The 16,551-nt window shown below is 48.5% G+C and overlaps 6 protein-coding genes and 1 non-coding gene across 7 annotated transcripts; 4 read left to right on the top strand and 3 right to left on the bottom strand.

Moving 5' to 3' along the window:
• Positions 1 to 65: 65 nt before the first annotated feature.
• DFJ58DRAFT_671921 (uncharacterized protein) lies at positions 66 to 1,143 on the top strand (the record flags this gene model as incomplete). Its single annotated transcript, XM_041383001.1, has 6 exons — positions 66 to 89; positions 150 to 171; positions 232 to 333; positions 385 to 495; positions 549 to 737; positions 809 to 1,143. Coding segments are annotated over 6 exons (783 nt in total), but the record flags the coding sequence as incomplete, so codon positions are not given.
• A 110-nt stretch (positions 1,144 to 1,253) lies between these two features.
• DFJ58DRAFT_719724 (glycosyltransferase family 1 protein) lies at positions 1,254 to 5,936 on the bottom strand (the record flags this gene model as incomplete). The annotated part of the gene is made up of 17 exons (XM_041384674.1): positions 1,254 to 1,640; positions 1,689 to 1,879; positions 1,928 to 2,305; positions 2,358 to 2,550; positions 2,603 to 2,626; positions 2,679 to 2,876; positions 2,923 to 3,030; positions 3,080 to 3,586; positions 3,639 to 3,745; positions 3,794 to 4,709; positions 4,767 to 4,958; positions 5,005 to 5,118; positions 5,168 to 5,235; positions 5,287 to 5,316; positions 5,366 to 5,551; positions 5,613 to 5,753; positions 5,804 to 5,936. 17 exons carry the CDS (start codon positions 5,934 to 5,936, stop codon positions 1,254 to 1,256), a joined length of 3,873 nt encoding a protein of 1,290 aa, XP_041235152.1.
• An 835-nt stretch (positions 5,937 to 6,771) lies between these two features.
• Positions 6,772 to 7,858, top strand: DFJ58DRAFT_671925 (actin cortical patch SUR7/pH-response regulator pali; the record flags this gene model as incomplete). The annotated part of the gene is made up of 7 exons (XM_041383002.1): positions 6,772 to 6,812; positions 6,863 to 6,896; positions 6,945 to 6,989; positions 7,050 to 7,075; positions 7,125 to 7,475; positions 7,527 to 7,778; positions 7,837 to 7,858. The coding sequence occupies 7 exons, from the start codon at positions 6,772 to 6,774 to the stop codon at positions 7,856 to 7,858; spliced, it is 771 nt and encodes a 256-aa protein (XP_041235151.1).
• A 283-nt stretch (positions 7,859 to 8,141) lies between these two features.
• Positions 8,142 to 8,226, bottom strand: DFJ58DRAFT_t150. The gene has a single exon. It is a non-coding gene; the product is annotated as a tRNA-Lys (tRNA).
• Positions 8,227 to 8,872: 646 nt separating this feature from the next.
• On the top strand, positions 8,873 to 10,584 carry DFJ58DRAFT_692204 (uncharacterized protein). Its single transcript, XM_041383405.1, has 2 exons — positions 8,873 to 9,756; positions 9,810 to 10,584. The coding sequence occupies exons 1-2, from the start codon at positions 8,955 to 8,957 to the stop codon at positions 10,091 to 10,093; spliced, it is 1,086 nt and encodes a 361-aa protein (XP_041235150.1). The 5' UTR covers positions 8,873 to 8,954; the 3' UTR covers positions 10,094 to 10,584.
• Positions 10,585 to 13,662, top strand: DFJ58DRAFT_750733 (catalase-like domain-containing protein). The gene is made up of 7 exons (XM_041387759.1): positions 10,585 to 11,178; positions 11,234 to 11,498; positions 11,558 to 11,774; positions 11,825 to 12,366; positions 12,422 to 12,570; positions 12,619 to 13,277; positions 13,337 to 13,662. Exons 1-7 carry the CDS (start codon positions 11,024 to 11,026, stop codon positions 13,594 to 13,596), a joined length of 2,247 nt encoding a protein of 748 aa, XP_041235149.1. The 5' UTR covers positions 10,585 to 11,023; the 3' UTR covers positions 13,597 to 13,662.
• A 112-nt stretch (positions 13,663 to 13,774) lies between these two features.
• DFJ58DRAFT_692199 (natural resistance-associated macrophage protein-domain-containing protein) lies at positions 13,775 to 16,182 on the bottom strand. The gene is made up of 9 exons (XM_041383404.1): positions 15,923 to 16,182; positions 15,767 to 15,866; positions 15,670 to 15,706; positions 15,330 to 15,619; positions 15,152 to 15,278; positions 14,779 to 15,103; positions 14,628 to 14,728; positions 14,465 to 14,577; positions 13,775 to 14,408 (listed from the first exon to the last, which is right to left on the bottom strand). Exons 1-9 carry the CDS (start codon positions 16,093 to 16,095, stop codon positions 13,887 to 13,889), a joined length of 1,788 nt encoding a protein of 595 aa, XP_041235148.1. The 5' UTR covers positions 16,096 to 16,182; the 3' UTR covers positions 13,775 to 13,886.
• Positions 16,183 to 16,551: the final 369 nt, after the last annotated feature.

The following is a 16,551-nucleotide window of genomic DNA, read 5'->3' as shown; positions in this document are numbered from 1 at the left end:
GGAGCATATACAGGTAGGTCAAGTTTACACTCGCCCAGGTCGCAAGGTTTTTGACTCCAACCTGAAGTTACGGATGGTCGCACGGGAAAGTCAGTGTTACGATGGCTGAAAGATGTTAATCAATAAACTGGACTGACGCTGCCCCTCAGGAAATCATGAATGGACGACCAGGTGCGAATGATCATGTATACCGCCTATTGGCTGGACACCTGCTTACCATAAAACCACTAGACACGCTGAAAGGTTCTTACTACGCTAACCCCGTGGTAGATGTTCCCGACGTCAACCCCGCTGTAAAAGCTGCGTATCCACCAATCTACGGCAATAACATTTGTACGCATCATTCTTTTTACTACGGTATATTGAACACTCAATGTTACCAAGGGCCCGACAAGAACGAAATCGGTATAGAGGGTTTTGAAGAAGCCTTCAAGGATCTGGGAAGGTTCGTTTTCGATGTTGGGCGTCAACTCGCGGGCGCCTGCCAGCCCTTTGGTCAGTATATGCAACAAAGCGTCGCTGCGAACAGCTATTGATGAGGATCTCAGTCTCCAAATATTTGACGGATGTGTCTTTATCTGTTCCAGAACTCATCAGCGCACAAACCGCTAAAGCTCGCCTTTTGCACTACTTCCCTCCTGAAAATAACCCTACCACTGAGGATGAACCCATCGATAGCTGGTGCGGCTTTCATAAAGATCATTCACTCCTGACAGGGTTGTGTTCGGCAAGTACACGTCCGAGTGCATAAATGTTATGTGTGAAGTTTTGAATGCCGTTCTTTAGGCTATATTCCTTCGCGAAGAAGCAGGAATGGAGCCTACTGCTGTTCCTTCACCTTCTCCGACGTCCGGCTTGTACATCAGAACTCGAGGTGGAGATCTGACAAAGGTTTCGATTCCTCCAGACTGCCTTGCCTTCCAAACAGGCGAGGCCCTGGAGCTAGTCACTGCTGGAAAGTTACGAGCAACGCCTCACTGCGTGCGGGTTGGGCAAACACAAGTTGGAGTAAAGATATCACGAGAGACTTTTGCTCTCTTCATGCAGCCCGATACCCATCAACGTATCTCTGAAAGCGATACCTTCGGGTCATTTAGCAAGAAGGTGCTGGAGGAACACTATGAGGAAGCCAGGGTAATATGATCTATGTATTATATCCAAGTATCGCAAGATATCTAACAGCCCAAGTGATCGAGAAATGGCGTTGTACAATGAGACGAGTATTACAGTAAACTAGATAAATTACAGTCAACTTATGTCTGTGACCCTGTCGATTGGCGATGAGGAGTGAGCGCATCTGGCAGGACTGACATAACAGCAGCCGCAAGACTGCTACGTTTGAAGGTTGAGGACCGGTCAAGCTTGCCATCGTTCACTCTGCCCGAACTGGCGATACGCTTGTCGTCGCCATCAGAAATTACACTCCAGTCTTCACTGACTCGGCGTGAATCTGCTGAAGTCCGGGAACCAGAACCAGAACGCTCCAGAGTGGATTGCGATGATACGATATTCTGCTCATCGCGGACGGCGCCTTCGACATCATGCACAGCCTCTGATTCATTGGGGGTTCGCTTAATCAATGAGCGAGCATATTCAAGATCACGGTATATGGCCTCGATTGCAGTTGCAACACCGTCCTCCTATATCTGGGTTAAAAACATCCGCAAGTCTTAATTAAATCGACTTACAGCGCGTATACGCTCTCCAACTAGTTTCGCCCTCTCGATTTGTTTGACATCTGTAGTCGCAGAGACAAGCGCCTCAGTCATGCTCTCCACGGTCAACTTGCGGACACCCGTTCCTATGCCAAGGGCTTCAACACGATCAGCGGAGAAAAACTGGTCTCCAAAGAAAGGTTTGACGATGGTTGGTATGCCAGCTGCAGGAAATGCATCAGACTGGCAACGAAGATTTACAATGTACGAACCTCTTAAACTTGCACCGGTTGTTCCAGCACCACCGTGATGACATGCAGCGTCAATGCGCTGGAACAACCAATCATGAGGGATGGAATTAATCGGATAGATCTGTTTGGGCAATGGTTCCTCGGGTTCAGATACGTCCGAAGACTTCGTATGCAATCGATCGGACCAGCCCTTGGAGAGAATTGCATATACGCCACTCCGCAAAACAGCCTCTATCACGCAATGGGTCATTGCCACCGGGTCTGATACAACGATGCTGCCAAAGCCAATATAGACGACCTTCTTTCCAGCTTTATGAGCCGAATCGATGAACGGTAGGAGATCGGGTGGTGGAGTCCATTTTTTGGCGCTCACTTCTGCGTCGTCGAGGAACCAATATCCTAATGATAAATTGAGATAAACAGTTGTCATGCTAGGAGAACTCGAGCATACCAGTGATGCGGATCCACTCAGGCCAATCTAAAGGAGGGGGCACAAGCGTAGGACTGAAATTGTACAGGAAAGGTATCTTGTGAACCTGCATACGATCAAGGCTGGTATTGCCTATATGCAGAGTATTACGTCGCCAACGGTTTACTTGCCCCGAGATAGCACGCCAGAATACTTGATCGAACATAACATAAGTCTGGCATCGTTGTCGTCAGTCTAAGCGATGAACGAATACTGTTTCAACGCACCATATAGTTATACCCGCCACCCATCTGGAAGAATTATCATGAGCTCCAGCCTAGTGCAGTGACATGTCTCACAAACCTTGTGTTCTGGAACAGCGAAGGCATGTGGGTATGCCCTGGTACGTGTCCAAGTCATCGTGAAAGCTCTAAAGTAGGGTATCTTGAGTGCCTCTGCAATGTGAATTCCGGCCATGGCACTGGGACTTTCAATGAGGATGTCTGTGCCCTGACATGCTTCCCACGCAGTCTTCAAAAGGTCATCGATCCACCCGCGGAACTGGAAGGATGTAAGATCGGCAAATACTCATACATCATAAACGCACCTTTGACAAGCCTTCCTTGAGGAATGCCACAGTAAATGTGCCATTCTCAACACAGATGCGCATAAGTTCTGCTGGATCTCCACCAACATAGCCGAACTCGATTCCATACTGCTAGGTGTGTCAATGATGTGCCAACTCAGAAAGGTGGGCGACTAACGGTTTCTATCCATTCACGGAATTCGCCATGTGTTGCAATTTTGACTCGATGACCATCTTCCATGAGGCCCTTCGCCAGGGCTATGTAAGGTTGTACATCTCCTCTCGAGCCGATTGTCAGGAAAGTAAAATGTAAGGATTCCTTGGGCTTGAAGGTCAGGAATGTCGATGAGGAAGAGGTGAACATGACTGCTGGGAGTGATTCAGACATGTTTTCGGGTGGAGGGGTGGGATCTGAGTCTAAGGAATTGCCAGGCTCGAACTCCTCCAAGATGAGTGCATCTTTTTTCCCCTGACTGAGAACCGGGACATCTCCCGCACTCGCACGCTTCCTAACCTCTTCCATTTGCTGTTCTAGAATGCCAACGAATGCTTTTCGGCGGTCGTCGAAGCCAAATTCAAAGAAAAGTTCCTCATGGCCTTTGATAACGACTGTGAGACCGTAGTGGCCGAACCGAGTACCCTTGGTCATCTCGATGCTCAATATATCTCGAATAGGAAGAATCATCTAGGAAAGTGTGTCGTGAGGAGTAGACCCAGAGGATTCAAGAATTGCGTACCCGAGTCTTGGAAGAAAGAGGGCCAGTTGACTTGAAACAGAAATAGTTGGTCGAGACATACAGCCGGCCAGGTACTGGTAGAAGACGGAATATGTATCCAGTAAAATCTAAAAGGTGCTTAACAGCAAAACACGAGATAAAAAGAATACACATACAGCCCAACAAGATCTCCTTCTCGTCAAAGGCAAATGCACTCCTGAATTTATCAGTAGCTTCCGGATCAACGACAGCTTCTGGTGTCTCAAGAACACTGTATCCAAGATCACCTTGGGCACTTCCCGAGCTCCGCCGGGTCGCTGATTCTGCATTTGATAGGACAGAATATACTTCACGTATGCCACCTCCACTGGGAGAAGCACTAAACGAAGACGCATTCGAGGTAGAGGTGCCGAGACGGCTACGCGGGACCTTGAGCCACGAGGGTACTCCCACGCTCCATGAAGCACTTGATGGGATGGATTTTGCGGATGGACTAGAAGCCAGATCACCCACGGACGTGGAAGGAGGATAAGTGTGGTCCGCAGGAGTGGCAATCGTGAATGCTTTGGAAAGAGCGTGGAGCGCCTTGCTTGAGTCTGGGGAAGATATTGGATCAGGTGAAGATGTGACAGGCACCAGTGAAGAACCTGATCTCTTGGTTATGTGAGTGTACTCATCAGGCGCTTCGATAGGTTCGGGAGCCTCTTGTGCACTGTTCATGCGCCCCAAAGACGTGGGAAGCGAGTCCTGGAATGGTCGCAGAAGAGACGATAACCTGAAAGAGGAGCCAAAACGCGTGTCCAGTGTTGGGAGGCTTTTAGCGCGATCCATACCGTGAGTGGCGGAAGGCTGTGGCGGGCGGGTAGAGGTGGTGTCCAAGAGCGCCAGAGGCGACCTAGTGACCGATGAATGATGTGAACGCACAGCATCGCGAATAAGTTCCAAAGCGACTGGCAAGTCCTGGAAGTAGGCGAAGAAATACGAGTCCGTTGTAGAAGGCTCCTTGTCGAAAGCCTTAACCTCGATGGTCTCGCTAAAGTCTATCGCTGATGACTTCTCGACATCAAGGACATACGAGTAAGGGATTGCAATCTGCAAGAGGTAACATGTTAATACGCACACAAGTGAACATTATCAACCTGCCTTAACAGTGTCACCCATATTTTGGGCCTTAAAGATGACTTTCCTTATGGCCTTTACCCATTCCTCTCGACTAGGAACCGAGTCGGCTGACATGAGAACATTCTTCTGGTTGGTTCGGAGACGTATCTCCTTCTCTCCGAATGGATCACAAGATATCGCATAACGAAGATCTACTATACCATTTATGAAATAGGGGTCCTAATGAGGTATAAGATAACGATGTCTCGTAATTTGTTTCACTCACCGAGGAAGAGTGATACCAGGAGAGGGCATCATTCTTGAGCACGAACCAGTGCTTTGTCCACCGCTTAGTTCGGTTGGCCCTCTTGCTGAGTGTCCCTGACTTGAGTATCTGGTCCTACAGAAATCATAAAATTACGCCCAAAGAATTTGGATAGATTTCTTACCTCTCGACTGGGCATGTGTGCAAAGAAGCATAAATGAGAGTTTGTGAGGTACATATATCCCTGTAACACTATGCGCGGCATTAGAATCACACATCAATGTGTGAAACAAGTTGCCTTACAGACAGAGCGAAGCAACCAGCAAGGCATTTCTGGGATTGGTTGAGCATCGTGAGTAGCATCAATAAATGAGACACTCACCGGCTAGAACTTCATCGATGGCATTCAACTCAAAGATCTCCTTTAATTTCTCGGCTAGGCGCGTCCTCCGGTCGACTTTGACAGTCGTGATACTCCCAGCACGGCTAGAAGCCCTGCGTCTTATGTGCACCCCAGGTCGGAAGGCCGTCGGCAGCTCCGGTATAGCATGTTCTGGCTTTGGTACATCTGCGGGGCGCGGGGGTAGCAGCTTCAAAGTCCTCGGCATCAGCATCCTCTTCGGAGAGACAAGTCACGTCCAAATCTCCATCGGATGATTCATGTCCTTCCTCTGGCGATGGCAACGCAGTGCATGATGATAAGGATGCTTCCGCTCTTCTCGAACGCGCAACAGGACGATAAATAGCATGAATAGAAGAAGCCATAGGCACTGCTGGAAAGAAGTGTCAGAAAACGAAATCGATACAGGAGATTACGAACCTCTAGAATCTTCATCACTATCCTCATCCCCATGTGGTGTTATGGCATTAGCAAGATCATCATCCTGATCTGAAACATCTGCCCATGGAATAGCTTGTAGAGCTTGGATCAGAGTTTGAGTTCCAGCACGCATCTGAAACACGTGATTTGTCAATTGGATTACGCGTCACAGGGGATGGTCGTACAGAGCCTGTCCCTCGGAACGCCTGTAATGAGGGCCTATTACGGAATGGAGAGGGTGAACGAGGTCTGATAAAAGGCGAGTCATCTTGTATAGCATCTGACAACTGGGCTTCTGTGTCGGTGTTTCCATTGGAAAGGACCTGTTTAGGTATCTGCGAGGTACTAGGTACAACAGCTATTAGGCAGCGTCTGTCAACGTCTTTACGAGGAAAAGGAACACTGGCTGTTACCTTCAGTTTGATCCGACGGCTCTTTGGCCTTGCCTTTGCGACTCAGACTGAACACACGCCTGTGCTCTCCGCTGGATTTAGGCGAACTTGGTGACTGAGCTCTAGTACCGATACTCTTGCCAAAATCCTTGGTTCTGAGTGCCAGACGTTTTGCGCGACTTTGTGGAGAATCCTCATCTTGTTCAACCTGGTCTAGCAAACGGGGATCTTGGGGGGGAATTTCACTTTCCTGAGGACTTGGTACTGCTGTATTACGAGCAAGGGGCTTCCAAGGGGACGATTTGGACATACTGGCTGGCTGGCTCTGCTCAAGGCAAGATAGTGAAATGGTTCACGGCGCCAGACTTGGCGGTTATTCCCTATTTGGATAAACAGCTTGGCAAGTGGCATGCGCAAGTGCTCAATTATTCGTGGGAAAATAGAATGTAGACTTCCAAAGATATTAAAGTCGCGTGTATTCAATGCTGCAGGTTTGCCCGCTTCATGCTACGCCGTGAAGTTCTACACCCCGTTTCATTCATCTCTAGAAGCTTATCGTCATTGGAACATCGAAAAATGAGAGGAGAATACTGCGTTGGAGGTGCATCCTTTCTTTCGTGAGCATATTCCTTCCGCTTCCGCTTCCGACTTACCTTGCCACGGACAGGTTCGTTGCAATTTTGCTATTAATCTTTGTCCATGTATGTCTTCGTCGTCCTTTTCCATTATAATCTTATCAGTTCTGTCAGGTTGGGCAAATCAGTACCTCACTTGTTCCACATGGAATTGCAATGGTGATTGATTCGTGGTTATAATTGTGGGTCCGAAACCTTTCTGATCCGAACACCGTCCAGGCAAAAGTCAACACTTCAGGGTTCGGGTTTGTGCTCCACATGATTTGTTTGGCCCATATGCTAATAAGGCCACAGTCAGGCATTAAATGAATCCATCCTTAATCCAATTGGGGGCCTATATACCACCAATTATACCTCGCCGCTCGGCGAGCACAATGGGCTGAGACAATTCTACGACTTCGGTCTCTATTCCTATTGCGCATATGTTAACAGCTCTGCTGGAACATGCACCAATCGCACCGTTGCCTACAATTTTGAGCCTTACGCTGCGATGAAGTCCGATATGCTCGCCAACTACTCACAATATTCTGATTCGATGTTTGTCAACACGACCTTCTTCAACTCAGCCTACCTGGCTTACAATTCCCGCGTTGCATATTACTTCCTCCTCATCGGGACCATATTTGCAACCATCGCATTGTTCACGTAAGGTCCACCTCGATTCTCATACGCGTCACACTCAAGGCCTGCCTACAGCGGTGTAGCCAAAAGGGCACTCCTGTTTTTTATTTCAACGGCTTCATCGATAATGGCTGCCCTGTTCATTCTCATCGGCGCTGCCATCTGGACATCGATCGTCAAAAAAAGCGAGGACATCAATACCCTGGAAATCACACAGATCAATGGTGGCGTCTTATCAGGGGTCACCGTGTCTTATGGAAATGGAATATACCTTGCATGGGCTGCCTTTGCCTGTTTGGCCGCAGCTACAGTGCCATACATGGTTAGGTATGATTTTATTGTTCAATCGATTCGCTCAAAACGGCGTAACTCATCACTCAACCAGCTGTTGCACATTTCGAGGATGAGTATTTGATGCTGGTCATCACCCGCGTGGACTTTTATGATAAGCGATAACCTATCACGATCAATGATGTGACTCCCCTCGTGAGACTCATCAATGAGGATATTTAGACTATATGACTATGTATTATGATTCAGTTTACGGTGAAATGAAAGTGCCGAAATTGTTCATGCTCCTTTAAATGCCTCGAGTAATGTCAATTGTAAAACAAATTACAATCACCTTCAGGGGAAAAGTTGTCTTCATACATGACATGTCACATACTGGAATAGACAACAAAAACTATTAGCCCACCGCGAGGGTCGAACTCGCAGCCTTCAGATTCGCCTAGTCATAAGAGTCTGACGCTCTATCCGATTGAGCTAGGCGGGCGATGACATCGTGAGTAAACCCATCGAGTTGAACGGCACCTGAACCACGCCGACGGAAGCTAACAATAGGTCAACGGACAAAGATAACCTCCTAGGCGGGGATCACAGTATTTATGGATTTGGTGCCGCGCCGGCTGCAACGGAGCTTTGATGAGCTGCTAGCTGTCAGGGGCAACTCAAGCTGTGCACCATAGAGATCCCAGGCGACCCGTAACAATGGTGTCAACTCCCGCGCGCAGGTTGTGATAGCTTCGGAACTTTTCGGTAGCAGACTGTGAGTCTTTAACATACCGTACACCTCCTAAAGCTTTAAAGACGCAAGTGTGCGGTTCTTCTATGAAACAAGCGAAATACGCAAAGGAATTCACATAGAGATGCTGTGCGACCCGACGTACGGGCTGTGATCGTTGGTTGCATACGGAGATCTTTTCTGTCTAGATGCGGGCGCAACTTGAAGCCTGAGCGCACACCTAGTACTCAGGCTAGTAGCCGAGTCAGCGCTGGTTACGCTCCGACGGAACCATTGTTTGTCATTCTCATGATTGTTTCCATTAGAATTTCTTAAATAGGCTGTGAAGGGTGAGAATGAAGCTGATGTAATGATGGTTATAAGCCGTTTGCTTGCGTGGTCCGCAGCAGAATTCGCCCTCCTGCTTAACTTTAGTATCTGACTCGATTGAACACTCTACGACTTCGCAATAAAATATTTGCGCAGTATCAAATTCTCTAATGGCAGCAGACTCACAAGTTGATGATTTCTATTCTTCCTTCGAGCCCTATGGTTCTGAATTCACAAAGCAAGGTGGTGGCCTTGACTTTACTTCATTTCACTCGCCTTCAGACATCCTCGCACCCCATCCCGATCTATTCGAATTAGAACTGGATTCAAGCCTTGCGGCTTTCAACGAAGTCCAGCTGCAGCTCCTCACCGTAGACTCCAACGACGCTTACTCCTTTTTGAGATCCGATACTCCAACGTGTGGTCCTCCTTCCACGATCACCGTTTCTTCCGAGTCTGCATACGACACTCTTTCCACCCACTCAGAGTCCCTCTATAACTACCCGGATTCTCCTTCCTTTTCTGCCAATTGCTCCTTTCCTCTAGACTTAGAGATGGATTTCCAGCGTGTTCGCGTCGGTGGTAGCGCTTGCTCCGACTATGGTATTAATTCCGCTGCGCAGTCCAACAATAATTCTCTTCCCATGACTGTCGACCCCAGCACTTTTGGGGCCTTGCCCCTCAGCCCCCGCAGTCCTTCTGTGACTGCGCCTGCTGCAGACAATTCCTATAAGCGCACAAGCTTCTCAGACTATGGTGGCGCAACTCGCATTCCTGCGGTACCAAAGTCCTCAACCGCAGAGTATTTCCTCAACTATATTTCCAGCAGTGACCCCGCTGTCGCGCCATCCAACATGTCGCAACTATCCGCATCATCTTCCCCTCCACCTCTTGCAAGGTCACTTAGGGGTGTCGACGATCAGTCCAAAGACGATCCTCGTAAAAGGTACCAATGCCCTTCATGCCCCCGAGGTTGGTACCATATGTGTTGTCCTGACTTATCGCTGATCCCTTTTGTCCTCTAGCATTTGCACGGGCTTACAACTTGAAGACGCACATGGCAACCCATGACCCAAATCGTCTCAAACCCCATGTGTGCCCTCACCGCTCGTGTGGGCGGTCTTTTAGCCGCAAACATGATCTTGGCCGTCACTTGGTCAGCATTCATCGTGATGAGTCCGTGGCTTCCACGCCGTCCGCGGCAATCAAGTCTATAGGTGTCGACAGCGGTCACAGGAGTTGGTGTGAGAGCTGCGGCAAAGGAACAGTCGGTGCCTCGACCCAGTGCTTGTGCGCCGACATCAAATAGTTGCAGATTCTGTTGTCCTGTTTAACACTATGCGTGCGTATTGTTTTGAATTGCGCTTCCTGTATTGATCCACGCGCTGTTCATAGCATGGGCGAGTATTTTTCGCCACTCGCTTCGTCGTAGTCGATGGTCGATTCGTCCACTGCGCGCTTCTGAAGACGTATCATTCCGCTATCTACGCTATTTCCGTTCCTGACGTGTTGCGTATCGTACCGCTCAGCCATAGTTGCTGAGCCCAGTGACGAACGTGATCTCGGGCTGCCTCCCTCATTTATGCTTACCTTCGTCCACTACGGACCGGTAATATTATATTTCGTTCGGATACTTTATTTGTGTTAACTCCTATATGACGATGCTTTGATTTTCCGTAACGTAAACAAACGATCACTTCTTAAAACCACTTCCTTATATCTTGGAAGACCTTCGTTATTTATGTACCCAGTGCAGCAGAAAAATACTACCATTTATGCATTTGTGAGTGTGTCAGAACTACTTGCCTATAATCTCATACCTCCTCCAGTTCAATAATCTGTGCTGGATGGTGTCGGGGCCACCATCATAAGTTAAGCCTGAGTTCTTGTCAAATGTTCACCAGGATCTTCCACTGCAGCGGATGAATGTGAATTGCTACTAGCTATTTTGGCCATCTACGCTAGTGCAACTCGGCGGCCTACCGACGACAAGAGCAATGGCCATTGGGTGAGAGTCATACGAGAAACAACAGGCGAGCTCGAGGCTGCTCGTGTTGCGGGTGCACATTGTTTTTGAAATTTAAATGTGGTACCTGCGACGCGGTCACGTGGACCGATCGTCTTTTCGTCACCAGTGATCTCATCGAAGTTTGGATTGCAAGTCTTGTCCGCGTCGGCCTGTGATTAGGAGTATAAAAGACGAGATGGACGCCCGCCTCCTCTCTTTCCATAACCCGCCATGTCATCTATCGGTCAATCAGTCGAAAAAGCTTTCACTACCATGACTTCCACGAAAAAAGTCGTGGACTTGCAGCGAGACATACAGAAACCGCAAGCCGACCAGCCCAGGCTGACAACGGATCATGGTGTCAAGGTGGCTGACACGGACAATTGGTGAGCATGAGTGTATGCATCGAGTAGGTGGTGTTGATCTTTAATTTCTCGTCAGGCTCAAGATCATCGGCTCCGAGCCAAAGAAGAATGGTTCTTCGCTCCTTGAGGATCAGATTGCGCGAGAGAAGATACACCGCTTTGACCACGAACGGATCCCAGAGCGTGTAGTGCATGCCCGCGGTACCGGTGCTCATGGCTATTTCACGGTATCTAGCGATCGCGCTTCGAAATACACATTCGCCCCTGTCCTGACGGATTCCTCGAGGACGACTCCTGTCTTCGTCCGTTTCAGCACTGTTCAGGGTTCGCGTGGCAGCGCTGTGCGTATATGCTTCTTTTTTCGCGCATATAATCGGTTAAAGTCTTCTGTCGCGTGTAGGACACCGTCCGCGATGTCAGAGGGTTTGCGGTTAAGTTCTATACTGAAGAAGGCAATTGGGACATCGTCGGAAATGACATTCCCGTTTTCTTCATTCAGGATGCCATTAAATTCCCTGACTTCGTTCACGCCGTGAAGCCAGAGCCTCATAATGATGTGCCTCAAGGCCAGAGTGCCCATAACAACTTTTGGGACTTTGTGGGCCTGCAACCTGAGTGTTCGTCAAATTAGTCGTTCCCGGATACTTGTTGACGCCCTTTTTTGCAGCTGCACATATGGTGATGTGGGTCATGTCTGATCGCGGCGTTCCACGGTCCTTCCGCATGATGCAAGGATTCGGGGTGAACACCTTCACGTTGCAGAATGCAGCAGGTGAACGCCACTTTGTCAAGTTTCACTTCATCCCAGAGTTGGGGGTCCACAGCCTTCTTTGGGATGAAGCCCTCAAGATCAACGGCCAAGATCCCGATTTTCACCGTAAAGACTTGAGCGAGGCCATCGAGAGCGGTGCATACCCAAAGTGGAAGTTCGCCATTCAGACAATCCCTCAGTCACGAGAGCACGAATTCGAATTTGACATCTTGGACGCAACTAAGGTCTGGCCGCAGGAACTTGTGCCTCTTGAGGAGATTGGCGAACTAGTTCTCAACCGCGTTGTCGACGAGTTTTTCCCAGAGACCGAGCAAGTCGCATTTTGCACCAGCCATGTCGTTCCAGGAATAGGATTTAGTAACGATCCTCTTCTGCAAGGTCGAAACTTCTCGTACTTTGATACCCAGATCTCTCGTTTGGGCGTCAACTGGGAGGAGGTGAACTCTAGTCGTTTTCTGTTGCCAAAACTTGCACTCACTGCTACGGCTGCAGCTTCCCATCAATAGACCTGTGTGTCCTGTGTTCAATCACAATCGTGACGGGAAGAGTAGGCATCGTATTGTTAAGAGCGAAGTCAACTATTGGCCGAACCGCAAGGATATCGGACGCCCAGTTACCGGGGAGGAAGGTGGATACGTCGAGTAGGTTTACTTCACATATTTTTGCCTTCTCAGTCTCACACTGTGTAGGTATGCAGAGGCTCTTGGTCAGGGTATTAAACAAAGGGCGCGCGGGCCGAAGTTTCAGGAGCACTTCAGCCAAGCTCAACTGTTCTATAACTCGCTTTCCGCGCATGAAAAGGCCCACCTCGTCAGCGCCATCGGCTTCGAACTTAGTCATTGCGAGGACCCGGTCGTTTACAAGTCCTATATCAACGTTCTGAACAACATCGATTTCGACCTGGCAAAGGCGGTCGCCGTTAAGGTGAATGGCGAGGTGCCGACTAAGCCCGGTCGTGCCAATGATGGGAAGAAGAGCAAGGGTCTTTCGCAAATTGACTTTTTGCCCAAGGAGCCTACCATTGTCTCAAGGCGCATTGCCATCCTGATTTCGGACGGGTTCAATGCTGTTGAGATGCAAGCTGTGCGGGCTGCTCTCACGAGCGCAAAGGCTGTTTGCTACCTTATCGGCCCCCGTCGTAACCACATTCGTCCGATGGCCGGTCAAGATTTCGGGCCAGGAGTATTCGCCGATCACCACTTTGACAGCCAGCGTTCAACGCTGTTTGATGCCGTCTATATCCCTTCTGGCGAGGAGCACGTAAGGACCCTTTCAAAGAATGGTCGCGTGGTTCACTGGGTAAGGGAGGCATTTGGTCACTGCAAGGCTATCGCTGCCGTTGGTGAAGGTGTGTCCATTAGAAACTGACAAGTTATCACATGGTCGTTGACACTTGAGACGTTTCAGGCGTTAATTTCCTCCGTGACGATGTTAGACTCCCTGGTATTGATCTATTCGCCCCTTCGCGCGACCAAGACAGCGATGAAGTTGTCACATCTTACGGCGTAGTGACTACAGGGAAGTACAGCATCTCCTCGGCTGTCACAGACGTGCTCAACATTGCGCCGGACACAAGAGGCTTTGCTTCTAACTTCGCATTCCAAATTAGCCAGCACAAGTGTTATGAGCGAGAACTGGATGGGTTGACTGAGCAGGTTGCGTTCTGAGATTTGATGGACTTTCGTTGGGCTATGGACAGGTTTCTTTGGTTGGGAGTTGTATTATTATATCACATACGTAATGGCACCTGTCAGTGTCAATGTAACGTGTCAAGAAGTGTATCATTTCCGCAGGATTATTAATTCTGTGCCGTTCTCAACTTGAAGTCAATGATTTATGGGAGTTCGACAACAGGCAAGCATAATCATACAAGTTCTGATATACCTCGGTTGTACTCTAAGTTGTAAAATCTATATACAACACAAGTACAACAAATATTGTTTGAATGAATTCTTCTTCACTGTCCTGTATCTCCCATTGCAAGCATGGCAATAGCATAAACGTTGGCCATCACTATCACCACCCAGATGACCCATGCTAAGGCTGTGACGATATATCCATTACTAAAGTCGACAACGTCGTATTCCTGTGTTTCGCATGGCTGTGTTGACGAATGTTTGATCGGATTATCTTGACTTTCCGAGTCAATGTTTCGTTCAACAACAGAAATGCCAGTGGTCACAGGTAAGGGCGGCTGGCGGGCAGACAGTGCGTCAGAAACAAGGGATACTGCATGCGTGGAAGGTATCGGCAGGGTATCGATGTGTTTTTCTTGGATCACTTTCGGCGTTCTAACAGACATCACCGTTTTTGACGACGTGAGGTAGATGAGGGGGAATGCGACGAAGGGGAGGACGACGGACAGAACGACTTGTGATGCAATGAGGAGAGCGTTAACCCCTGCCCCTCCAGATGCAACAGCAACGACAATAGAGGGTATTAGACTAATCAGGCGTGTGAGAAGACGGCGGACAAATGGCTGTGAAGAACAGGCGTTAAGGCGAAGATGAAGCTATCAAAATGAATGATGCATACAGAGACGTTCCACGATATGAACCCTTCGGAGACAATTTGGCCCGCAAGCGTTGCCGTAACACTGGCAGTTTGGCCTGAACAGATGAGGGCGAGTGCAAACATTAAGGCCGCGGCTATTTAATAGTGAGTCTAGTATTGTCGCAATATGAGCATCTCCGCTTACGTGCCCCAAGACTTTGTATTATCAAGGTATGCATGGTGACCAGTCCGATTGAGTCGTTGCTGTCGGACGCATAGAACATAGCAGCGGCCAAAACCAATATCCTGGACCTTCTACGTCAAGTGATGAAAGCAACAGGGAAGGAGGGACGTACGCCGAGTTGATCGGCACCGCAAGTCCAAATAGACTGAGTATGAGATCGACAGTTCCGTAGCCAAGATGAGCGCGAATGAATTCTATTGAGTTGTTCTGACGAAACCCGTGTCGGGAGGTATAGTCTTTCCCGTTATTATGTTCTGATCGTGAAAAGTATATAATGCTCCTCCAAAACCGCTCAAGTCTTTGGAAGAATGACGGCCGCCTTACGTCTGCAGGTGTCGGAAGTGGCTGGGCCGATTGTGAAACACGATCTTGGGTTGCAAGATTCGAGCCCAGAAACAGCCCATGGGGCATGACAGTGGCACCGATGATTCCAATAGCTATACTATTTTGTTAGTAATTTGGCTACTGTGAAGCGTGGGTCATACCTGTATAGACTGCGTTAGGGTTTGTCTGAAGAAGACCCGAGGATGGCACAAAGCCCAAAAACACTTGTGGCCAATTTGGGTGAACCTTGACTAGTAGCAAGATGAAACATATGAAGACAACTGCAACCTAAAATTTGAATCAGCGACCAGTTGGTTTTCTGTTACTATCAGCACAAACCAATATTATGATCACCAACTCAAAAAGCCGCACTGGACGTCCTGTTCGCGAGGGGTCGCCTATGATGAGGAAGACGAAAACGTCGATACCGGTAATGAGCACGGCAGACCACATGGGGAGCTGTGGAAAAAGCAAGCAGATACCGATTGCCGAACCAAGTAATTCTGCAAGGTCCGTGCTGATGATGGCTATTTCGCACAGTGCATAGAGAGGATACAGCACAAGTCGCCGGACCAACCGTGGGTGTTTTGGATGGTCATGAAAAAGAAGTCTACAGTGATAAGCCAAATCTAGCAACGTCGTATAAGAAGGCACAGTGATGAGATGTAAAATATTTCACCTAGACCAGTTACGCAGCCGAGTCTAGCTGCCAACACCTGTGATGTGGTGGCATTAGAGGTTGCGTAAATAACATTAGATATATATCGACGACGTGCCTGATAAATAATTGCAATGATTCCGGCGAGAAGAATGATGAATAGCATGGGTCGATATCCAAAGGTAGTACCTGCTTGAATATCGACGGTCCAATTTCCGCTTGATAAAAATCAGATATATATAATGTATAGATCGCAAGCGGTTATATGGCGTACGGATCGAAATAGCCCACTGCGCATATGATACCGACGCCTACATGTTTTTTGAAGTGGTGCAGCACAGTGTTGAACGCAGAACTGACTACGGACGTCTGATTACGTGCCAGAGGTTGGGGAGTCTGTGCAGAGGAATCATCATGCAAGGACTGTGATGAAAAGCTTGAATGCATCCCAAAGCTTCCTTGGGAAATGGCTGAGAGAAGATGGGTGGTATACCATGATTTTGACGCGATTTAAAGGACCAATGATGAAGTCTTCCTTTAGGTTTGATGTAGGGCTATTTTCGGGTGTATCAGATAAAGCGCACATAACATAAATTGCTCCCGCAGGATCAACGCTCCGCTGCCACAGTGCTTATTTTTCTCCAGGTCCAGGTTTATGACTTGTTGCAGCGTTTGTACTGTTCTAGTTTCAGTTCTAAACGTCTACGCCGCTGTCAAACGACAATCTTTGTAAGTCCGCATGTCAGTTCTTGATTGATGACTAGAAGGGTCCCCTCGTAGAAGTCGCCTTCAAACTCCGCGACGATATCGCAAACCTCTACAGTGTACTATTGACGTCTCATTTCAGGGTGGAATACATGTCGATTGTTACTCGTGTTGTCAATGGAACAGCACCAGGAATGG

Source organism: Suillus subalutaceus (assembly GCF_016647625.1).
Source record: "Suillus subalutaceus strain FC151 chromosome Unknown DFJ58scaffold_354, whole genome shotgun sequence".
NCBI lineage: Eukaryota > Fungi > Basidiomycota > Agaricomycetes > Boletales > Suillaceae > Suillus > Suillus subalutaceus.
The sequence above is the reverse complement of the archived record's forward strand: the minus strand, read 5'-3'. Positions and strand labels throughout refer to the sequence as shown.